Source organism: Octopus sinensis, linkage group LG7, assembly GCF_006345805.1.
Source record: "Octopus sinensis linkage group LG7, ASM634580v1, whole genome shotgun sequence".
Classification (NCBI taxonomy): domain Eukaryota; kingdom Metazoa; phylum Mollusca; class Cephalopoda; order Octopoda; family Octopodidae; genus Octopus; species Octopus sinensis.
The window spans coordinates 85,187,863-85,214,160 of record NC_043003.1 but is presented as its reverse complement, the minus strand read 5'-3'; the positions used below and the strand labels follow the sequence as shown (position 1 = coordinate 85,214,160).

General features: G+C 38.9%; 1 protein-coding gene across 1 annotated transcript; it reads left to right on the top strand.

Annotated features, from left to right (window-relative positions):
* Positions 1-7,126: 7,126 nt before the first annotated feature.
* Positions 7,127-23,879, top strand: LOC115214214 (HHIP-like protein 1). The gene is made up of 8 exons (XM_029783324.2): positions 7,127-8,709; positions 13,543-13,622; positions 14,180-14,358; positions 15,397-15,546; positions 18,753-18,885; positions 20,902-21,044; positions 21,921-22,002; positions 23,637-23,879. Exons 1-8 carry the CDS (start codon positions 8,068-8,070, stop codon positions 23,728-23,730), a joined length of 1,503 nt encoding a protein of 500 aa, XP_029639184.1. The 5' UTR covers positions 7,127-8,067; the 3' UTR covers positions 23,731-23,879.
* Positions 23,880-26,298: the final 2,419 nt, after the last annotated feature.

The window sequence follows — 26,298 nt, the reverse complement described above, 5'->3', positions numbered from 1 at the left end:
GAAGTTAGGAGCCTACGGATACGTGGAATCTTCACTTTTTTACAGGATTCTCATCTTAGGGGAAACGATGGGTTAATCATAGAAAGACTCACTCTATGAATACACACGCATAAGCATATACACACACACACACACACACACACACATAATTACCCTACCCCCATATATTCTTTTATTTGTTTCAGTCATTTGATTGCAGCCATGTTGGAGGACCGCCTTCAAGGGTTTTAGTCAAATCGACAACGGGACTTATTTTTAAAGCCTAGTACTTATTCTATCGATCTCTTTTACTGAACCGCTGGTTACGGGGACGTAAGCACTCCAACACCGGTTGTCAAGCGGTGGTGGTGGGACAAACAAGGACACACACACATAGATAAATACGACAGGCTTCTTTCAGTTTCCGTCCACCAAATACCCTCACAAGGCTTTGGTCGGCCTGAGGCTACAGTAGAAGACACTTACACATAGTGCAACGCAGTGGGACTGAACCCGGAACCATGTGCTTGTGATGCAAACTTCTTACCACACAGCCGCGCTTGTGCCTATATATAGTATCTTCAAGAGAGTCGACATTGCTGTGTGATGTTCTGCCCCAAATAGCATAATCCAGAGGGTTTAAATCAGGGCTAGAAGGCGGCCATAAACATGATTCCAAAAAATTGCTAAAGTTGGATTTGCAGAAATCTTGTATTTTTCTAGTTGTGTGGGCTGGAGCACCATCCTGTGTCCATACATAATTACCATCTGGGTAGTTTGCTTTAAGCCATGGCAATACCTGGTATCCCAGAGTTATGTAGTAAGTATTAACATTGATCTTTTCATCAGCTTTGTAGAATTTTATAGGCATTTTCTTTCCATCGGAAGCCATAGCACCTAAAGCCATAACTTGAGCAGGATGTTTTGTTTTGAATGTCTCCTTAACCTCAGCTGTCGATTTTGCGATAAATCTGTCATTTCTGCTGTTCAGAACAACATCGACATTGAAGATCTTTTCATCTGAAAAGATCATTACAATGGCGGACTTTTTCTTGAACCATGTAATAATTTTCTTGCACCTTTCCAATCTCTTTTCCTTCATAGCTGTTGTCAACAAGTATTTTGGTGTTCTTGTGTAAGATTTTAACCTCTAATAATATTTTACTGCATTTCTAATGGTCTTGTTGTCTACCTCAAGTTCAATTGCCATTTTTCTCATGGATTTGGGTTGATCCTTTAGGATTTGGGATTTGAGAACCTTAATAAAAGCTTTGGTATGTTTTTTGTTGATTCCTCCACTTCCAGACTTCCTCCTAATAGTTTTGCTCATAGTCATTTTATTCTTTACATTATAAACAGTCTTTATGGACACTCCAACTATTCTTGAAATCTCCTTTGGTGTGATGAGTGCATTCAACAAATCACACATTCTTTGATGTTTGCTTTCCTGATTACTCTTTGGGGCAAAAGTTTCTGAAAAAGTAAGGATAATAGTGTTAGGTATGATTAGGACATCAATATATGCTACGTTTCAAAACAATTGACTTAGTGTCTGCTGAGAAAAAATAACTTAACGTTCATTGTAAAATTTGCTTCTCCACCCTGTATATATAACGAGGGGCGTTCAATAAGTAATGCCCTTGACCCACTTCCCATATCAGTAGAGCAACGAAACTTGGCACAGTTATTAGTCTTTTTCTACATAGGAACCACCCAGAGTTACGCATTTCTTCCATCGTTTGATGCAGCTCTGGATACCGTTTTTGTAGAAGACCCCAGCTTGGTCCTCCAACCACGACGTGACTTCAGAATTCAAGGCTGCATCATCTGGGAAACGTTTTCCTTTCAAAAACAACTTCATGGCTGGGAAGAGGTGAAAATCAGAGGGTGCAAGGTCAGGAGAGGAGTTCAGAGCCGCACGCCTGTACTTCTGATCTGGCGACACGCAAGTTGTGGACCAGAGCGTTGTCCTGCAGGAGGAGGATGCTTTTGCTGATCTTGCCCCGCCTCTTGATTTTGATAGCTTCTCTTAATTTCCTCAAAAGTGAAGCATAACAGATTCCTGTAATTGTGGTACCCTTTTCCAGGAAATCTGTCATCACTACTCCGTCCTGGTCCCAGAAGACTGTGAGCATGACCTTGCCAGCGGAGGGCTGCACCCTTGCCTTCTTTGGAGGAGGTGAGTCATGGTGCTTCCACTGCATTGACTGGGCTTTGGTCTGTGGATCATCGTGATGGAGCCAGGTTTCATCCTGGGTAATCAGTTTTTTGAAAAATTTTGACTCATCTTCTTGGCACATCTCCAAATTCATCCTCGAGCACTCAACGCGTTCTTGCTTCTGGAAAGGTGTGAGCAACCTGGGAATCCATCTGGCAGACACCTTTTGCATATGCAAATGGTCATGAATGATAGTTTCCATAGACCCGGTACTAATCTTGACCTCATGGGCTATTTGGCGAATAGTTATGCGTCGATCTTCCAAAATGGCAGCCTCAAGCTTGACGGAAAGATGCCTCATCAATGGCAGAAGTGGGGCGACCAGATCTGGGAGATGTTTCCACAGAGTTCTGACCATGTTTGAATTCACGATGCCAGCGTTTTACAAGGTCATATGATGGGGCATCATCACCATAAGTTACTTTCATTTCATCAAAAGTCTCCCATGGTGTATGTCCTTTCAAATACAAAAACCGGATTACTGCTCGACACTCAACAGGTTCCATTTCACACTTGACTCAGTTCAAACACCTGTAAATCAGAAACTACAATTAGTTCAGAGCTGTAATTTGTCACTTAATCTATAGAGATATAAATAATTGCACATGCACAATTTCAGCTAGATCAAACAACTGCAAGTGGGTCAGGGGCATTACTTATTGAACGTCCCTCGTATATAGGGTGGGGCAGAGAGAACGGACGTTTTTGAAAACTTAACAAGATCATTAATTTTAGCTACAAACATATTTTATTGACATCAATGTGTATGTATTGAATTAGCATTTGTCAAAATCAACATCCATCATGTGGTGTCCGTTTTCATTGATGCATTTCTGAAAGCTTGTCTGGCGCGTTTCACATTTTCCGGTGTCCGTACCTTTCGTGGCGGCCCCACTGGTCTCCTATTCATAAGCGTACCTCGTGTACGAGGTGCATGCACCCAACGTAAGATTGTGTTATGGGTGGGAACAGCCTGATTTTGGTGAATGTTGAAGTGGCGCCGAAACTCACGCTGAACTGCTGTGGCAGTCTCGTTATTCTTCACGTAATTGTCGTAGTCAAACACACAATGCTCTATCGTCCTCAGCGCCATGGGTTCACCTGAAAAGAAAAACAAAAATGCTAAGACACCACGGACCGAATGGTACCTGTCGGACATATGTCCCTATCCATGGGTCTGAGTAATTGCCATTTCAAAAACGTTCGTTCTCTCTGCCCCACCCTGTATATATATATATTATTTTATTCTTTTATTTGTTTCAGTCATTTGACTGGGGCCTGCTGAAGCACAGCCTTTTAGTCGAAGGAATCGATCCCTGGTAAGCCTGGTACTTATTCTATTGGTCTCTTCTGCCGAGCCGCTAGGTTACACGGACGTAAACACACCAACATCGGTTGTTAAGCGATGGTGGTGGGATAAACACAGACACAAAGACACACATACATACATACATACATACATACATATATATATATATATATATATATATATATATATACGAAGGGCTTCTTTCGGTTTCCGTCTATCAAATCTACTCACAAGGCCCGGGGCTACAGTAGAAGACACTTGCCCAAGGTGCCACGCAGTGGGACTGAACACGGTACCACGTGGCTGGGAAGCAAGCTTCTTACCACACAGCCACTTCTTTTGTCCTTTGCTTGTTTCAGTCACTGGACTGCGGCCATGTCGGGGCACGGTCTTGAAGAGTTTTAATCAAACGAATTGACCTTAGTATTTATTGTCTTTTTTAAGCCTTGTTCTTATTCTATTGGTCTCCTTTGTCGAACCGCTAAATTACAGGGATGTAAGCAAACCAATAACAGTTGTCAAGAGGAGGGGGAACTGACACAGACACAAAACACACACACACACACACACACACACTACAGGCTACCATAAAGTTTCCGTCTAACAATTTCCCTCACAAAGTATCGGTCACTCGAAGCAATAATAGAAAACGGTTGCCCATAGTGCCGCACACTGAGACTGAACTCAAAACCACGTGGTTCCAAATCGAGCTTCTTAAGTTCACAACCTTGCTTGTACACCTTTTTCACCTTTTAAAAATCGGAGTGAGACTCGGACAGAGAGAAAATCCCGAGAAATATGACTCTATAATAATATCGTGACGTATATTTGCCATTTGAATATGGCTAACCCCTAACGGTAGATGCTACTGTAGTTTGTAGCCCCAGGAGGACACCTCCTCCAGCTGGCTATAGACACACTTTCTGTGCCCTATCAGTATTTACGAAGGGAAGCCATCCTTCTCGTCTTCAACTTATGATACACACGGACTCGAGTTTCAGGGTATTGACCCGTCATCGGCGTGTGACAATCATAGTTGTTGATGAGAAGTCGGTTCCGGCTTCCCTTCACAAATACTGATAAGGCACAGAAAGTGTGTCTATAGCCAGCTGGAGGAGGTGTCCTCCTGGGGCTACAAACTACAGTAGCATCCACCCTTAGGGGTTAGCCATATTCAAATGGCAAATATAACAAAAACACAAGGCCTGAAATTTTGAGGGAGGGCACTAGTCGATTACATCGACCCTGGTGTTTCACTAGTACTTAATTTAGCGACTCCGAAAGGATGAAAGGCAAAGTCGACCTCGAAGGAATTTGAACTCAGAACGTAGCGACGGGTGAAATACCGCCAAGCATTTTGTCCAGCGTGCTAACGATTCTGCCAACCCGCCGCCTTAGTTATGGCTCTATTATAATAACAGCCAGTACTTCCTTTCTCTACAAAACAACATTAACAACAACCAGCGACCTAGTTTGTATCATCATCACCACCACCACCACATCATCATCATCATCATCATCATCATCATCATCATCATCATCATCATCATCATCATCATCATCATCGTTATCATCATCATTACCATGTTGTCGTTGCCGTCGCCATCTTCGTCGTCGTCGTCACCATCATCATCATCATCATCATCATCATCATCATTATCATCATCATTATCATCATCATCACCATCATTATCGTCATAGACATCATCATCATCATCATCATTGTCGTCGTCGACATCATCATCTTCGTCGTTGCCGTCCTCCTCCTCCTCCACAACAACAACGACAACAACAAAAACAACAGCAGCAGCAGCAGCAGCAGCAGCAGCAGCAATAAAGTGATGTTCCAATTATACCACGTGAAATGAACAACAATATTCCTGTTGTATAATGATGGATAACTGACATTATTTTTCTGACACTTCGCTTCCTCAACGTCTCCATCCATCGTCTGAACTACAAGAAGCACTACTAATAGTTTAATACACCACGACCACCACAATCACTGCCGCCGCTCCACCACCACCACCACCACCACCACCACCACCACTACCACAACAACAACAACTTTAACAATCAGCATCAGTATCATCGACACCACCACCACCACCACTACTACTACTACTACTACTATTACTACTCCTACTACTACTACTACCACCACCACCACCACCACCACCACTACTACTACTACTACTACTACTACTACTACTACTACTACTACTACTACTACTACTACCACCCTCACACAACAACAACAACAACAACAACAACAACTAATAAGAACCAGCGTCAGTACCATCATCACCACAACCACCACCACCACTACCATAATCATTCTAATCAGCACCACCATACCACACAGGCGCCAAAGCATCGCTTACCACAACATTACCAGCATTATCACAAACCATACTACCACTACTAACACCACTACAAACTCTACCACTACTAACACAACTACAAACTACTACTACTACTACTACTACTACTACTACTATAATGATCAACTTTAATAATAACATTCAAACGCCCACCTGCATTTAATTCCTTTCTGCTTCCGTCTCTCTCTCTCTCTCTCTCTCACTCTCTCTCACTTTCTCTCTCACCCTTCTTTCCTTCCTTCCTTCCTTCCTTCCTTCCTTCTTTCTATCTATCTATCTATCTATCTATCTATTTGTAAATCTGTTTCTTACATTCTCTATCACTTCTCTCTCTCTCTCTCTCTCTCTTTCTTTCCTTCTTTCTTTCTTTCTTTCTTTCTTTCTTTATTTATTTCTCTCTCTCTCTCTCTTTCTCTTATTTCCACTCTATCTCTCTCGCTATGTATCTCTGTATCTCTCCCTCTCCATTTCTCACCTGACGTATATTTATTTCTTCATTTATTTCTACATTTCATCAGTCATCATCCACATTACTTCACCGACTGCGTTCGGTGTCCAAGTGAAGAAAACATTCACAGTGGGAAGCTGGTGATTTACCGAATTACCGGTCTGTTGGCATTTCGTATACGTTGAATTCAATCGACTTCGTTGATTGATAGCTTCAACCAAACATATGGCCCATGGAGAACATAACAAAAGACGACATATGAGCTTTACTACATACACACACAATATATATAATATAATATAACTATCTATCTATCTATCTATCTATCTATCTATCTATCTATCTATCTATCTATCTATCTATCTATCTATCTATCTATCTATCTATCTACCTACCTACCTACCTACCTACCTGTCTGTCTATAATATAATATATATATGTAGTATAATATAATATAATATAATATAATATAATATAATATTGGTATAGATATATACACATACATACACTCACATACACATATACTCAAGTACTCAAATATGAGCGCATTGCGCCCTATAGCAGAAACATCTGTAAGCTAATGGAGTTCATGACGTAACTGTTTCTTCCTTTATCATCCCGATTTCTTCTATATATATATATATATATATATATATATATATATATATATATATATATCGGTGGTGCCCCACCATGGCCGCGGCCTTCGGGCTAAAACATTTTTAAGGATTTAAGGATATATATATATATATATATACACACACATACATATATGTGTGTGTGTATGTATGTATGTATGCATGCATGGGTATACGTACGGGTGTCTTTATAGCATTATAGACCCGTGGGCAATACAATGTACTGGGCCCTATAGTTTTTTTTTTATATTAGCCACAAGTTAGCTTACGTAAATTAGAATTGGGCCCCTAGATTCGTGAGGCATCCGGGCAACTGGCCTGTGTGCCTATGCAGAAAGACGGCTTATTTATGTTTACAATTTCTGTAAACAAAGTTGCAAGTTTTCCATATGATGTTATGCCGGTCACGATCTGAGGAAACCTCCCGTTGCATATGACGCACGAATTGCTACATAACAGGTGTATTTCTGCGTGGTAGTCTCAGGCTGTTAGAAATAGCAGCCAAATCTGTTTCAAACTACCTTGGCTGTTTTTTTAAAAAGAAAATGAAAGAAGGAAGGAAATGCAGGATAATGTTATTCTCGATACACTACATGTGATTAAAAGTTGTGATGGTCAAGGCTGGAACTTCTTTGTGTCTGTTTGAACTGCGGTTGACCAGGGGTTAAACAACAACGTCTGAATTACCAAGACTTTGCCAAAGGCGAATCAGTAACAACAATGACGATGACGACGACGACAACAACATCTGTTTGCCTAAGGACTGGTTACAGGCTTGCCAACATCATCAGTAACTGTCTGCTTGAAACTATCATCTTTTCCTTTTTCAACTGAGTCCATCCAGTGCTGTTCATCCAGCCATGCCCCTCCCCCCAAACCATTCCTTCTAATTCTGTTGTCATGGTAACGGAGTAAATATAGAAAGCCGTTCAGCGCTATTTTATTGAACACAGAACACACATCAATAATTGACATATTGATCGCTTATCATCATAGGGGTTCACATTTAGGGTATGTTTCAAGTTTCCTCTACCCCCAAATCTCACAGATAGCAAATTGACTCATTTTGTGTAATTCCATCAACAAATACCATGCTTTCTGAATCGGTCAGTGGTTTTAGTCCAACTATTACTACTACTACTACTATTACTACTACTGCTGCTGCTACTACTACCTCTTCTGCTATTGTTGCAATTATTAACATTATTAACACTGCTATTACAATTATATCCAGCAGCTTGTTCGCTAAATCGATCGCGGTATGTGGTGTTTCATTAAAAGAACTACAGCACGATCGGTGCCTCTGCTTAAAGGAAATCCACGCAGGTGAACTAAGGAAACCTATAGCATTTGTTTCAATCGATAGAGAATCGTTCCTAGTAGCAGAGCAGGATGGACGGATCTACCACTACATATACGGAAATACAGGCGCAGCCAATCAATCCGAAGAATTACAGCGTCAGTTACCAAGGAAGAAGAAAATTTTGGATTTGTCTAATAGAGTCGCTTACAATAAAGAGCGACCGGTTGACGAGCGTGGTTTGATGTCCGTGACAACCCACCCGCAGTTTAAAAGTAATAAAAAACTTTACGTTTATTACATAGCCGCAGGACATGAATCAGCTGTAATTAGTCAGTTCCGTTTCTTAGACAACCAACTGGAAAATGTGACTTCTGAAGAGATAATTGTAATGATTCCACGTCAGAGACGAAGCCAGGAAAACGGTGGACAGGTAAGAAATATAAAAGAAAACCTTTCTTTATTTCATATTTTATTCCTTTAGTGATTGCTTCAGATAGTTTAAACCTCTCACTCGAGTATTGTTACGAGAGAAAAAAAAAAAAAATCAGAAAACAAAAAACAAAACAAGAAATATATATATATTTTTAGTAGAGTTTTTTTTAATGATGTTAAACAGGGGATTAATATACGCTGATGGTATCAAGTTTAAGTTACAGTTGAGCCAATGACTAAGTCTTCGGTAGGGCGATAGGGTTAGTAGTAATAATAATGATGATGATGATGATGATGATAATAATAATAATGGCTTCAAATTTTGCCACAAGGGCAGCCATTTTGAGGGAGGGGATGATAAGATTACATCGACCCCAATGTTCAACTGGTACTTAATTTATCGACCCCGAAAGGATGAAAAGGAAAGTCGACCTCGGTGGAATTTGAACTCAGAACATAGCGACGGGCGAAATACCTATTTCTTTACTATCCACAAGGGGCTAAACACAGAGGAGACAAAGAAGGACAGACAGACGGATTAAGTCGATTACATCGACCCCAGTGCGTAACTGGTACTTATTTAATCGACTACGAAAGGATTAAAGGCAAAGATGACCTCGGCGGAATTTGAACTCAGAACGTAACGGCAGACGAAATGCCGCTAAGCATTTTGCCCGGCGTGCTAACGATTCTGCCAGCTCGCCGCCTTAATAATAATAATAATAATAATAATAATAATAATAATAATAATAATGATAATAATAATAATGTTTTCTTTATGGTTCACAAACATTTGAGAACAATACTGGACGATACAATGTTGGATGACATAAAAGAACATGTAAAAGAGCTGGAAGAAAGAAATAATAAATTGCAAAGAATGTGTAATTCTCCAAAAGAAGGAGACGTCCGAGCACTATTCGTGGACACTCCACAAATCCACGGTCACCCTGGCTACAAAGATAAGTGCCTTTTGTCTTATCTTTCTTTAATCTACAGGTGCATGCTCCGAGTGGGCTCGTCCACTTGGACCCTGCTCGCCCTGTCATCTGTCTGTCTGAAAGGCAGCACTTCTCTCTAATTTATCACTTAACTTTTTTTCTAGTGAAACTTGAAATAGTTGAAGGGGGCTTGGCCAAAGAGGAAGGTGTCTGTTTTCAACCTTTTCAGTCTGGTCTACTGCACAACCTGTGCCTGTATCTTCTGGCCAAAAGAAAGTAGCGGAACGATCTCCATTACTGACTCGGCTGATTAACTAGATTCGTCCTACATGTGGAAACATGTGTTTGACATAACTCGGGCACTGGACGAGTGCGCGCAGAACAATTTCGTCACCCTGGGCTCATCTCGGATAAACTCGACTAACAACACTTCCACCAATACTCCTCAGTAGTACTGCTAGACCAGAGATTTCTGGAAATTACCCATGGGTGCAGGCTTGAAAGTCCTCCTGAATAGTCCAGCCATTTGATTTTCGTAGATGCCCAGCGCTTCCACAATAAAACCGTCGCTTACTATCTGCCATTATAGATCGCTAAGGTGGAACTTCCACCGACCGCATTGTCCAACTAGCAGAGGGCTGTGAACGCTTAACATCCCAGATGTCAAGCGCCCTGATCTAGTATTTGCTTTACTTAGGGTTGTAGCTATATCGAAGAGACAAACTGTAGCAAAACCCGTTTCGCCGTCAAGGAATTATTGAAGGTATTGCAGCCTTAGTGCATATCTGCGCATAATTAGCCACGGTTTGCCAAGTCCTCCCTTCAGCGGGTGTTAATAAAACAAAAAAAAAAAAAAATGGGGCGCCTGGCTAGAGTAACGCATCCCTTCCACAGAAAGCGAAAGACAGGCGCTTCAGTCAGTTAGATGTCAATTAGGGTCAGGATCAACAGTCAGTTGGAGAAAAGACGGGGTCAATGTAAAAATTGACTACCTCTGCTTGACCTTTCAGGGATAGCTTTCTTTCGGACCATTTCTGGAAGAAATTAGCCACCTTGCTTGTCACCTCGTCTCAGTTCGCAGTTTGGAGAGCAAAACCAAATCAGACTCCGACCAATTTAACTGGTCCGTCTGTCCGTTCAGCGCCCCACGACACTGTGGGATAGTATTGACCTACCTCTGCCTGAGCCGAGTTGCAGGCCCACTGATTTTTCTTGGTTGAAACTTTTTTTTATCCTGTCACCTCCCCGCAGTTCCTTAGAGTAGTGCCGATCATCTTGATGTGCCTAATGTCTGACACTATGACGGTTGAGGGATGAAAGCAAAATTTCACCGGCATTTGAACTTAGAATGTAAAGGGCCAAAATGGTTTCTAAATCAAATGCAATTTTGAGAGGAGGGGTGTAGTCGATACTATCAACCCTTGTATGTGATTGGTACTTTGTTTTATCGAACCCGAAAAGATGAGAGGCAGCATTGCCCACGGCTGGATTTAAACTCGGTATATAAAAAAGCTAGAAAAATTACCACGATATTTTCAAGACACACTAATTATTCTACCAATACATGGTCCTTGATGGTTTCTAATTTAGACACAAGGCCTGTAGTTTTGAAGGGACGAATTAGTGGATACCATCAAACCCAGAGAGATGAAAGGCAAAATTAACTTTGGCCAAATTTGAACTCGGAACATAAAGAGCCAAAACAAACACCCCAAGACAATTTGACCAATGCTCTAAGGGATGAGTAAAAGGTCCCAAAATGTTAGGAACAAAACAAAGTTGAGATACAAAACAACCTAGATTAAGCAACGTGTACGAAAGTAACACTAGCTAACAATATAATTTCAACAAAGAAATGTTCTCTATGGGTTGGGACACTACTGTCTGAAGCCAATTAAAGAATACTCAAACATCCAGGATTATCTTGACTACGAAAGGTAACAGTCCGCACCCAACTGTCTTCTCCGGCCAACGGGCGCATACTGAAGGTAGACGTATTCACTCCGGTCATGTTTGCCACTCTCAATCACCTTTCACCAAATTAGAGAGCAGCCTCGCCCTTCCCTCTCACCTTCCTTGCTAATTGAAACTTGAAGTAGTTGAGAACTTGACCGATGCCGGTATCTAACTTCAGTCTTTTTAGTAATGACCGATACACACTTGCAGGATGAAGGAAAGCTGCCTACTTTTCCCAGTCAAAAATGAGGCAAATCTCACGAGGGACTCTGGCGATAACTGAATCTATCCTATGCACAACAACTGCTCAACAAAATCCCCGCAATTCAACACTAGACCTGGACGACAGCGTAATTTTGGCAAGCCTAGCTGTAAGCACTTTATGTGGAGCCATATCTGGAATCGACAAACTTTGCCCGAACAGCTGAGCAAAATACAGATGGAAAACCGCACACATCTGATGGGGATCGAGTAATACATGTCTGTCCTGGTTCGTCAACGAGCGAATTTTAGCGAAAGGTCGTGCAGGTATAAATCAAAAAGAGCAGGTGAAAGGGTGGATGCTTGTGGCATTTCATGTAGAAAATTTCAAATTCTAGATGATTTGGAAATATACTTGTTAGATAACATCTTCAAATAACTTTCGTGAGGATGTTATTTGAAGATACTATTGTAAATTTCTAGTGGGGTGTTACTGTTGTTAGAATTGTTCATTCTGTCAACTACTTTATATCGCATTTTACTGCATTTTTATGGGGGTGGTGCTTTTCGTTTTCATTTCTTTGTGTAGTCTTGTGATACTAAGAGTTACTACTAGTTGTAAAAGATCCCTGTAATTAATTGCTTCTTGTGTTTATCAGAGTGGTTTCTTCAGATGTCTTTGTGAAACTTAATCTTTTTTTTTAATTTTGCCTTGTGAGATACGTTTTCTTTTAGAGAAGTCAACGATTATTTTACTAGCAGTACTACTGTATCTCGGGTGGATGATTATGGTGATGCTGAATTCGGCGAAACTTAATTTTGTCTCTTGAAGTTTGTGAAAGTGTTTGCATTTTGTTCGTCGATTGTTGTATTGTCACGTAATGGAAGCACTCCGTCGGTTACGACGACGAGGGTTCCGGTTGATCCGAATCAATGGAACAGCCTGCTCGTGAAATTAACGTGTAAGTGGCTGAGCACTCCACAGACACGTGTACCCTTAACGTAGTTCTCGGGGATATTCAGCGTGACACAGAGAGTGACAAGGCCGGCCCTTTGAAATACAGGTACAAGAGAAACAGGAAGTAAGAGTGAGAGAAAGTTGTGGTGAAAGAGTACAGCAGAGATCACCACCATCCCCTGCCGGAGCCTCGTGGAGCTTTTAGGTGTTTTCGCTCAATAAACACTCACAACGCCCGGTATGGGAATCGAAACCGCGATCCTATGACCGCGAGTCCGCTGCCCTAACCACTGGGCCATTGCGACTCCACTATTGTCACGTAAGGCAGATGCGGAAACTGAAGATTGTTCGCCATACGGTCCTATTAGCTAGCTATTTGATGCAGAAACTGATATCTTGAAAACATTCATTGAATTTAGCTTGCTGTACAGGGATACGAGAGTTATATTTATTTTGATTCTTTTCCAAAGGAAGGTATTAGTTGCATGTGCCTGCTCTTTAATGCAATATAAAACCATTTTATTCTAATTCACTCGCACCTTCCTCCCCCATTCGGAACTTCAAATCTTTCAGCACTAACTTACATTACTGTAATCTTAATACGTAGCAACATTAATTTGTGAAGTAATTTTCAAACTTTATATGCCCGCCATTATTCAGATTTAATGTATAAACTAAATTTCCAATACTTGATCACTGCATAATCTATACATTTATTCTACATAATGCCTATAAACATGTTAAATTTCTAAGCTGTTTATTGTTTCTATTCCAGATTTTATTCGGTACAGATGGTCTACTTTATGTATCTGTAGGATCAGGATTTGGTCATTGGACACATTTAGCTCAAAACATGTAAGTCTTGTGTCTACAGCAATCAGTTTTCATTTTCTTCTCTTTAAGAGTTATAAATAATACGAACACAGATTCAACGATAACATGGGAGTAGGCATGGCTGTGTTTGCAAGTTCACTTTGAAAATACGTGATTTGGGGTTCGCTCCCATTTTGCAGCACCTTGGGAAAGTGTCTTCTATCTTAGCTTCGAATCGATCAAAGCCATGTGAGTGACATTTAGTTGCAGAAGCTATAAAGAAAGTCGTTGAAACGGCTGTTTCTCTTCTTGGATGGTAAACGTAATCAGTGGCATTGGGTATTGCTTACTTTTAACAGAGTTCATTCTGTTCCAAGAATTCGAGACACGTGTCGAGTCTGAAGTTAATTTCTTCCCTTTCTTCCACTAATCTTAGAACTCCTTAAAAGGTCATTGGCGCAGTCCTTCCTCTAGTGACTAAGGTATCTAACATAACTAGCAGGGGTGGGGAGCGAAACAGCGTAGTACAAACAATTTACTATGCAACAACAATAAAGTGATTTTTCTTTCTTTTCCCTTTTTGTTTCTCTTTTTGTAAGGAGCACATTTGTTGGGAAAATACTTCGAATAAATGTGGACGTCCCATCAGCTGATCGGTTATACAGCATACCCACAGATAACCCTTTCATCAACACAAGTGATGCCACACCAGAGATTTATGCTTTGGGCATTAAAAATTCTTGGAGGTGTAGCGTCGACCAAGGTGATCCACTGACCGGTAAGCATTGACTATTTGTTGGTGATAAGAAGCTTTGGTAAATTGAAAACTAAAAATTATATATAAACAGTAAATGAAGCTGTATGTTAAATACTCTTGACTGATAATTCCGAGTTGAAATCACGCTGAATTGAATTTTTACCGTTTTTTTTTATAAATTACTGACAAATTAAATATAACGCTCTCACAGATTATATCAATTACTGAGACATACCAAATATAATGCTCTAACAGATAATCGATTTGACACACCCTACGCTTTTTTACAGAAGGTCCCTCTGTCAAGTAACCTCGTAAAATTAAACCTAATCATTGCTTTTAGGACTCAAATCTTCTCATGGTCATATTTATAGTAAGGCATCCATTGCGAGCCCTATGGACTCATAAGGACCGGTTTCCTGGTTTCCGTTGTGTGTATATATATTTAACCCGTGGACGGGACGCCGGCCCGTTGCACGATTACTCATTTTTGCCAGCTGAGTGGATTGGAGTAACGTGAAATGAAGTGTTTTGCTCAAGGTCACAACGCCCGCCCAATCCAGATAGAACAGCGTATAGATTAGCAAAATCTGTCAACAACCAGGCTGGTAGAATCCGTAGCACGCCAGGCGAAATGCTTAGCGGCATTTCGTCCACCTTTGCGTTCTGAGTTCGAATTCCACCGGAGTCAACTTTGCCTTTTATCCTTTCGGAGTCGATAAAATAAGTACCAGTTGAGTACTGGGGTTAGTGTAACTGACTTATCCCTACCCACGAAATTGCTGAACTTGTGTCAAAATTTGAAACCATTGTTAATGGCATAGTGAATTGAGGGCAATAGAAAAGAAGTGTTGAGCAGTGTCAGTGATTATAGTGGACAGCAAAATATAGATGATGTTCATTAGTAAAATAATAAGGACAATGGTCTGGTGGTGCTAAAATGTAGACGGGGTGTCGTTGTGAAATGTCAATAGTATGGTTGGAGAAAAATTACAAGCGGGGATTTTTTTTTTTTAATTTTTTATGCAATATTAAAAGCATTAATTACTACTGTTTCAGGAACTGGCCGTGGTCGTATCTTTTGTGGAGATGTCGGTGATCAAATGTTTGAAGAAATCAACATTATATATAAAGAAGGAAATTATGGATGGAATTTACGAGAGGGACATCGGTGTCGACGAAATCGTGTCTGTAACTCAGAAACAATTAGTGAGTATATTAATACATTCTTACTTGGTTTTGGAGTTTGAAATACATAAAGGGAATGCCTGAGACTCTGCTGCCCATTCGCAAAGATTTCAGCAAGGAATCGAAACCGTGACTCGCATTCGATAAACTGAAAGTTTATAGATTACATTGTGGTGTTACCTATTCATATAGATTTCGTTTGTTTTATTATTTTTTGTACTAAACGTAAAGTACTATACAGTACAGTCAGCCGTTACTCTTGAGCAAGTATGGGTTGGAAACATGTACCATGCTTTTATAATTAGTTTTACCTGCCTATCTAGTCACGTGTATATATAGCACCTTCTCGGACATCTCACCCTTGACCCTACGGGACAATGTGGAAATGCTATGGTTTTTTTTTATAAAAGAAATCAACCAGCCAACTCGCACGTTACAAATGCAATCTGTAAACAGAACAGTAAAAATATGCAAGACTTATCTAAAGTTCAAAATGTAAATAAGCTTTTGTTACATACGTTCCAAAGATGAGCTTTGTATCTGTAGTGACGCTATACAACAGCGCGCGCGCACAACGCCCTTTTCTGATTCGCGCGTGTTTTCATCACCAGAAGAGGGAATATTGCTATCGTGGAATTAGCTGATTGGCTAGGAAAAGCGACCCTTAGAAAAGAGGCAAGGGAACGCAAAAACCTTGACTATTAGCGTCCAGCAGAGACAGTAGAGACAGCAGAAGGCCTTTGATACAAGCAGACGTATATTTTCTCTCTGTCCGTATTTGATAGCAGTCGGCTGAAGACTTTAACCAAATTGTTGCAGACAACATCGTCTTCATTTTTCCGCGGCCATCTTTAACCCGTTTTGTTTTTAGCGGCTGAACATTGTAAAATCTTACAAGCGATTAACTTTCAGCCTTGCGCGCCCAGAACCAAGGATATCAGATATACCACTTATTTCTCACCGGTATAAGACAATAAAGTATATCTATTTTTTACGTCTGCGTTTTGTGTTTCTTTGACTGGTAGAATCTGGATTATTAAAAAGCAACGGAAAGTGATTGCTTCTTGCACCCAAACAGTGCAGAGAAGATATTTACATTTCGTTACATATCTTTGTTAGAAACCAGCTCCTTCCTTAGATGAAGATTTCAAATAATTAAGAACAGAAGAGAAAATACATACTTACAAAGCAAACGTTTGCAAGACCTTTCGGATGACTGTTTAGAATTGTCTGAACAACTGGCTTTTTTAAGACCTATTTTTACCCCCAAATTAAGCGATGATATCCTTTCCTGTGACGTCTGATCTTGCAATCGTTTGGCTTCGCACACAACATTTTAAAGAAGGTATCTCCTTGTCTGGTTGTCTGCTTTTTTATCTTTTAGTCAGAAGGGAAGACAATTCCCTTTATATGGTCCTTTATACGGTCATGCGTATTGCTTGGTAGGAGAAAGCTATCCTCAAAGCACTGATCTGCAACAGAGTGGATTCCACTCGAAAGTGTACTTGTCATCGCTCTCCTGTCAACTCTATTCGAAATTTGCGCCCGTCCAGCTTAGCTTGGTACTAAACAGCGCGTGACGCAGTCGTCACAACATGTGGATATTCTGAAGTCACCATTGTAATCCTCAAACTTGACCTAGAAACAATTACTTAAAAATATCGATACGATTAATCCTAATCGAGATATATTATTATTATTATTAACGATTATTTGTCGATCCTTAAATTGGTGTAATTATTAGACTTAAGCCCTCGTTTAGATTCTCAGAGTTCCTACCGCTTTTTGACAACTTAATTTAGAAGAAACTCGAAAGGTTGATCAATGTAAAGCTTTACTACAACTGTTGAGGTGACTTGGAATGTTTGTTCCGGTGATGGGCAAATCAACAATAGTCGCAACATACTTTTGATTATCTTTTTGATGAATCTGATCAATATTTAAAGTGTCACTTTTTGCGAGTGATAAATTTTCTGGGGATTGGTTTGATGCGCTTGTGGCGAACACGAACGATCTACTTAAGCCGAATAAACTTCACATCGCCACTGCTCTCAGAGTCAAAGATGATGTACGTGGGCGAATGAGGAGTCGATACGGTAAGGCACTTAGTAACGAGGATAGGGTGTTCATAGATTGCCATGTCGACTGAATGTAGATCTCTGGTTAGGGCTCATAAAATGAGCCCTAACCAGAGAAAATATCTCTTTAATACTAGAATTAGTCGGATCGTTCGGAGACAACAGGAAGAAGTCCGATAGATTCACTATTCGCCTTTAAAACGGAGTTTTCACATGAAACGCCATTGTTAGCGATTTTTTTTTCGCTGCATTACATATTCTATATGCAGCCATACAGCTAGGAGCAGGGTTCACTGTGTTCGTAGCTGAATAGAAGAACAAAATATGGAAATACCGTAATTTTTTGGTACATTACATGTTTCCATTTGTGTCATTCGAGATATAGCGAGGAACCGAGTCGCTGACAACGAAGTACTATCATTGGCATCTTATCTTACAGAAATATTAAATTAGGTTATGTTCTGAAGGATGTTTGGCTGTTCAGTGCCTTAAGCCTAAACTTCAGCTGCGAGTGTTTTGAATTGCCTTAAAAATGTTGTTGAAAGAAATTCTAGCAATCTTTGTTCTAGTCTATAATTGAGAGCCCATTCGTGTATATATATATATATATATATATATATATATATACAATTCACTATCACTAAGAGTGAGAAGGGTGCAGTAAGCACCAGCATTGCTAGAAATAGTAGTCTACGACTCAGCCACAAAAAAGCACAGGGTCTCTTTGTATTGACAGGGGAGAAAACCCTCTCCCCCGTTAGCGAGATGCATTAGATTAGTATGCTAGGTGGAGTGAGTATTATTTCCTTGTTGTTTTTAAACTGCTGTTAGTCACCGTAATTATACATACATACATACATACATACATACATACATACATACATACATACATACATATATCAAAATAAGCACCAAGGATATCCAGTGGTAATCCAGTACGATCGTTTCATGCAACTCCATTTAACTGAACAATGCAATCATTACATCAATTTAAAATGCAGAGCAATCTTCGGCCGCACAAAGACATAGAATTTAATTAAATTAGAACAGATGGACACATTAGTATAATTTAATCACCTTGCTTTGAAATTGTATGGATAATACTGTACTAAATTCTGGTTTCTTTCTTTCCCTTCTTCCATTCCACAGGAAATGAAATCTTCCCGATAGCTACCTACAAACATAGTTATAATCGTAAAGTTATTATTGGCGGCTATGTATACAGAGGGCGCAAAATACCGCACTTAAATGGAAAATATATTTTTGGCGACTTTCTCAATATGTAGGTATTTTTTCCTTTTTTTTTTGTTTTTATGAATTTTAAAATGTTTTTACTTCAATAAGAAGGCATAGCTGTGTAGTAAGATGTTTGCTTCCCAACCACATGGCCTTGGGTTTAACTTCACTGCGTAACACCTTTGGGCGAGTGTCTTTTACTATAGCCCCGAACCTTGTGAGTGAATTTGGTAGACTCAATATAGTTGACCAAAATATCAATTAATATAAAAACTAATTTACTTAAATGTAATACTACTTGATAAATATACCACCTAATTATTAAATACTGTATTGTCTAACAAAATTAATTCTCAAATTAAATTATATGTAATACGTTAAATCCCTTTATAAAAATAATAATAAAGCATTCTAAATAAATAGATATCATAATTAATAACTATCATAACTTATAACAATCAATATATATAAAAATAATAATATTCAAACAACAATAATAATAACAATAATAATCAAACCCAATATAATTCAAAAGCCAAATAATATTTATAAGCAAAAAGCGTTACTTAGCTTGTTGATGAAAATAATATATCTGAATTTTAAACGTGAAAAATATATAGGTCTTAGTGTTTATAAAAATTAAACGCGTGAAGACTTAGTGTATACAAATAGAATAAGTTATCTATGAAAATGGCGAAAACTATTTACTAATAAAAAATACGACAAATATCTAAGCCCCATGAATTAAAGAAACGTACGAAAAAAAGTAGAACAAATGAACATTACACTATGAAGACATTCAACTACAACCGACATTCCACTACAAATCCAGTCAATAACAATAATAATAATAACAACAATCAAACTAAATATAATACAAAATCCAAATAATATTGATAAACAAACAACGTTACTAAGCATATCGATTAAATTAATATAATTGGATTTAAATGTATAAAAATAGGTCTTAGCGTCTTAATTAATATACACAATGCTAGTACAAGTCATAGATACTGGAATCAAAAATAGGAAATGGTTCAAATATACACAAACACATTATATAAACTAACTATATTATTAATATATATGTAGTATCTATAGATTTAATATTTCACTCAATAATATAGTTGACCAAAATAAATTACTTAAATGTAATACTACGTGATAAAAATACCACCTAATTATTAAATAATGTATAGTCTAACAAAATTAATTTTCAAATTAAATTATATGTAATACCTTAAATCCCTTTATAATACGTTAAATCCCTTCAGTTTTTACCAGTAAAAAGTTTTAAAAAATTCAGAATATCCTTTTCACTGGTTAAGTAAGTCTCGTAATTATTCAAATACAAATTTGTCAACTATCAGATTGAAATTTAGAGTAACTTAGCAATGAAATATGAACATGATGTTTTGAAGTTAGGAAAGTGTTGAGTGCAATGATCAGCAATGTTCGTTTTTCGTTTAGCAAGCCAGTCTTTACTCAGACCTTTTAAGGGTGACTGTTGAAATCTTCCAGCATAAGAGGTTGTGCAACAAATACCTTGTTGCAAGCAAACTTGAGTAAAAATATTCATGGACATCCATGTTAGTACTGCGTGGTCTTAATCAACTCCGATAAGTTTCTGGGGTTAGAGAACAATAATAATCCGTACTTGATCCAGGACTTTGGAGTAATTGCGAAACGGCTGTAGTCGGACGGTGCGATAGCTGTAAAGACGGTTTTATTCTGGTAGAGGTTGGATCGAAAAACATCCGTGAGAAAGATATCGGTAGTGTTTGGAGTATCTTATGTCTCGGCAGTGATGGGTGTTAAGGATGATGTAGGTGGTTGAGAATTGAGAAATATTCGGTTTCTCCACTGACTGCATTAATATGGAATGCGTGTGAGAGTCTATGGGAGTTTGTGAGCAGTGAAATCACCTAGGATGATTACTTCAAGAATTAATGAAGCAATATAGACGACCTCTATGCAGCAAGGGAAGTAGTCTAGGTAGTGTTGATGGTGGGAGAAGTTCAGAAAATGGGTATATATGTGTATAATTGTTTTGATTTTACAGAGATCTGTTCCTCTTGAATGAAATGCCCACAGGCCACTGGTCAGAAAGCAAACTTACCTATTGTGAAAGCATCAAATGCGAATCTAACAACAGTGAAGCACAGAAAAATCAGTACATATTGTCGTTTGGAGAGGACATTGAAGGTAATACATCATAGATAATTTTTTCCTTTTGATATCCTATATAGAAACGAATTTTCTCAACGATATTCTTCGTTGTCAAACATATTATTGGGTGTAAACGAAGAGTAATACTTTCAGGCTGACTTCCGAAGTTGATTGTGGACAGAAGCACTGCCCACGTATTATGGACAACGAAGCAGCAATACTCAAATATTACAGACAGCATCCGCTAAAAGAGTACTAGACTTAATGGTAAGCATTCTTTCATAGGCACAGGCATGGTCATGAGGTTAAGAAGTTCGCTTCATTACTATATGGTTTCGGGTTCTATTCAGCTGCGCGGCATCGTGAAATTGTGAATCAACCATAGCTTTGGATCTTCTAATGCCATTTCATTGAGATTTGGCAACTGGGAGATTTGTAGAAGTGCCTCGGGGATGCCGTTCCTCTTCTTGAGGAATAGACTTAATCTATCTCCTAGTTTAACATCGTCATGTGACCCATAGGAAATGTTAGCAGTGTCCAGGTTTTCGGTCTAATGATAATGTCCTCCATTTTTTTTCATTAGTCTCGGAGGCATGAAAAAATATCAGATATGCTCCCCTTCTTCCTTGTATTAAGGCATCTGCTCCATTTGTTCCCTGCTTTTCCTCTTTGCTTCACCTTTACTGCTAACCCCACTAAACGCCATATTAAATGGGTGCAGGTATGGCTGTATAGCTAAAAAGTTCACTTCGTACTGGTGTCATTTCTGACACTCTATTCCTGAACACTAAACGGGGTTGTCATGCCTAGAAATATTTTGATAATAAGTCTCCTCAAGTAGGGCAAAAGTTAGCCACACAACAACAAAAACAATAACTTGTTACTATTATTTCCCCTCTCTCTCTTTCCTAGGGGAGCTGTATATGTTGACTACTTCTGATCTATTTGGCTATCAAAGTTCCGGACACGTCTACAGTATTCGAAGCAAGAGCAGGTATGACATTTGTTGGTTTCTGTTTTCCCATTTTGTTTTTATCTTTTCGATAGGAGGAAAGGCATTGTCCTTGATGCTTTATTGGGCCACCAAAACTGGTGGATTTGAAGAATGCATCCTTAAACAGGAGACTTGACCAGAGTGCTTGCAACGAACAAACTCTGATAAAGACACCCAGGGTACGAGGTAGTGGTGTTAAAATGAGTGATGGATTAAGTCTACTACCAAGCAGACCATAGCTTGAATTGAACTCAGAACTCAAAGTACTATGACAAATATTGCATAGCATCCTGTCCTGGTTGTTACAGTTCTGCCAATCCACCGGCTTGGATTAGTTTTTATCGATTCTGAAAGGATGGAAGGCGAAGCTGACCTCGGCGGGATTTGAGCAAGAGAGTCGAAAGAGATACTGTGAGACCTTGCAAGTAATAAAGTATAGTTGGTTGTTAACACCCAGCAAATCGAGTTTTCAACCGAACTTCAATTGTTGGGAAAGCCATAAACGCCAACACTCTCATTCTCACGCATCCTGCAATTAGTAAATATAATAGATCACTCGCTGATTGCGAAAATTTAATGGATAAATGTTCAAAATATCGATTTTAATTAAGATTTAGTTTTAGTTCTAATTACTTTTTGAAATATAAGATAAAGTTGGCTATGTAATTACAAATAATAATTCCTGAGACACAAAGCCACAAGCTAAAGGGGTTAGTCAATATTACCGACCTGTAATTTGTCTTTCATCTTTTCGGGGTCGATGAAGTAGGCACCAGTCGGACGCTGGGACTGATATAATCGACAGAGCTCCCCCACCCACAAAATTTCAGGTCTTCTATAGTAGAAAGGATTATTATTATTATTATTATTATTATTATTATTTCGGCCTCGGAGGGATGAAAGGCAAACTTGATCTTGATGGGATTTGAACTCAGAACGTAAATAACCGGAAGAAATATCGCAAGACATTTTCCCGACGCTCTAACAATTCTGCCAGCTCATTGCCTTATAAAATTACTCATCATACTTTCTAATTTAGGTAAAAGCTCGATAATTTTGCGGGGAGAGTGTTAGTCGATATCGTCAATCCCTGCTTTCAGCTACTGTCACCAACTATCCCACTTTGTAAGGCTGGAAAGAGGACCCAGGTGCCCAAATCTCCTCCTGAATCACTACCTCCCTACTACCAATGCAAATTGGTAGATTTTATTCCATTATACTGTAAGTGTTATAAAGCAGCAAACATGTAGAATCGTTAGCACGCCGGGAAACAGGTTTGGTGGCATTTCGTTCATCTTTGCGTTCTGCATTCACATTCCTCCGAGGCCGACTTTGCTTTTCATCTTTCCGTGGTCGATAAAAGAAGTACCAGTTGAGCACTGGGGTCGATGTAATTGACTAACTCCCTGCCCAAAAATTGCTGGCCTTGTGCCAAAACTTGAAACCAATATATTACAAGTATTATGATTACTATATTTTACTTTAGTATATCAAGTAATATCACTAAATTTGACCTCAGTAAGTTACTTGTATTACTATCGTTATTAAACCCTAGTATATCACTGGTATTTATTTAATTGACGCCCCTCTATGCTATAGTTTATTCTAATAAAAATATTTTCTTTCTTTGGCAGAGATGGAAGTTCACACCAACGAACTAGTACCGTTTTTACAACATTCATGTTGCTTATTATCTTGGTTGTCAAAGAACACTTGGTATTTGGATAAACATGGTATATCGGTTAAATTTTGTATACAGATAAACATCTTGAATTTAATAAACACAGTATATTCGTAAATGTGGCGTATTGTTAGAAGGGAGGCAACAATACAGCAGCTATTATGAACCGATAAAGAGAGAAAATAAACATCGAAAACAAGAAAAACATGCTTTTAGGCTTTCAGTATTATCACACTATATTTATACATTATAGGCGGCGAGCTGGCTGAAACGTTAGCGCGCCGGGCGAAATGCTTAGCGGTATTTCGTCTGTCGTTACGTTCTGAGTTCAAATTCCGCCGAGGTCGACTTTGCCTTTCATCCTTTCGGGGTCGATAAATTAAGTACCAGTTACACACTAGGGTCGATATAATCGACTTAATCCCTTTGTCTGTCCTTGTTTGTCCCCTCTATGTTTAGCCCCTTGTGGGTAGTAAAGAAATATATATTTATACATTATTGCTTTCATAAATCAACACAAAGTTCAAGTATTATAGGGAATATGAGAATTGACTCTTGTTCTTTTTCTGAAGAAGACAACATTACAACTAATAAATATTTTTATTGTGAGAATATATCTGGGAGAGGGCACTTGCTTCATCATTATAAAATATCTGTGATCCGTGGGCTTCCTGTTTGATACCAGGTGGATATCCTTTTACTGGGATGCTTCATTTCTTCATTTTTTGTTATAGTCGTTCTCATACTTGACTCTATCTAAACCATCACCCTTTTTTCTTTTCTTTGGCAGTTCGTCCTTGTAATGTTCTCCCCCACCTCATCTTTCACCCCTGTGGCAAATAAAAAAAATTACTATCGTTATTATTGCTGTTGTTACTACCATTGCTGCAACTGCTGCTGTGTTACTGTTGCCAGGGCATCATCATCATCATCATCATCATTATTATTATTATTTTATGTTTGACTTTTGCTTTACATTATACAAGTTGGCTCCAAGTCTCACCCAGAGACCTCAAGAGACAACAAGTTGGAAGTTCATGTTGGTGTTATGCCTAGGGTGCCATATATTTGGTTTTGTACATAGTGTTGTTCTAGAGAATGTTTAAGAAAGCATAAGAAAATTATGTTTGTTTTAAAACTTGAGATTACATAGAAAGTATTTTGCGTAGGATTTGAGCAGTTCCCATGAGCACTATCTTTTGAATTTCTGCCATTTTGGGGGTTTCCTGGTATCTGAGCTAGGTAGCAATTAGCCCCTTTAGCTATCATTCCCAGGGCACCTATGACAATGGGTATTGTTTTAGTCTTCAGGTTCCACATTTTGCTCATTTCTATTTCAAGATCGTTATATTTGCTCAGTTTTTGTTTCAAGATCTTTATATTTGCTCAGTTTTTGTTATTATTATTATTATTATTATTATTATTATTATTATTATTATTATTCCCGGGTCGACTTTGCCTTTCATCCTTTCGGGGTCGATAAATTAAGCACCAGTAAAACACTGGGGTCGATGTAATCAATTAGTCCCCTCCCACAAAATTTCAGGCCTTGTGTCTTTAGTAGAAAGGATTATTATTATTATTATTATTTACTTTTAATCTGCATGTTTGTTACAGTCACTTGCTAAGACATACCCAGTGTCCTGGGGTGAGTGAAGGACAAGAGATGTTACAGTATGACTGAAAGCTTGAGGAGGGGAAGTAGCGAAATAGCTTCATGTAATACAATACAGACATTTAAATGGATAGGGTTTTTCTAAGGATGTTGGCAGTACTTATCATTACAATCTTTTGGATTTCTGTGAGACATGGTTCTCCTGGGATCTTATCCAGATATTTCTGACATCCCCACTTTTTTTTTTATCATACGTAGGGTATCTACAATAACAGGAACGTTTCTCGTTTTAAAATGCCGCATCTTTTGTATTTCAATTTCCAGGTCCTTATATTTACTTAGCTTGTCAAATTCATTGACAGATATATTTTTACCAATGGGAACACTTACATCTATTAGTCTACAAGTATTTTATTCCCTGTCTTTAATAATTATGTCTGATCGATTAGCCTGGGTTTTTCTGTCAGTGTTGACTGGAAAATCTCAGAGGATAGTGACATTTTTACCTTCAACGACTAGCTCAGGATGATGTTCATACCAGAAAGCAGGAGCGCTGATTTTGTATTCTTTACATATTTTCCAGTGTACATACTATCCTATTGTTATTATTATTATCGTTGTTGAGTGGATCTCTCCTGGTGTTGGTACTGTTGCTTGTGATGCTTCTATTCTTGGCACTGCTGCCATTGGTTGTTGTTGTTGTTGTTAAGCAACAAGGCGGGTAAGGGTGATTAGGTGATGGTCTAGGGTTTAGGGGCGGGAGACCCCAGACCTTGGAAAAAAAAAACTTTGGTCGTCTTGTTGTAGTCGAGGGCTCTTCATTGACGCCCGACACCACTGGGAGGTGGCCCTCGAAGTCGCTGGAAATAGAGATCTCCAGGTCCAAATTCTTGAACGGCTGCTGCTGTTGTTCTTGGTGACGTGACATAATGATACTGATATTGCTGTTGTGGCGATGAAGACAGCAGAAGTGGCGGTGGTCTTCTATTTTTTTGCAGTG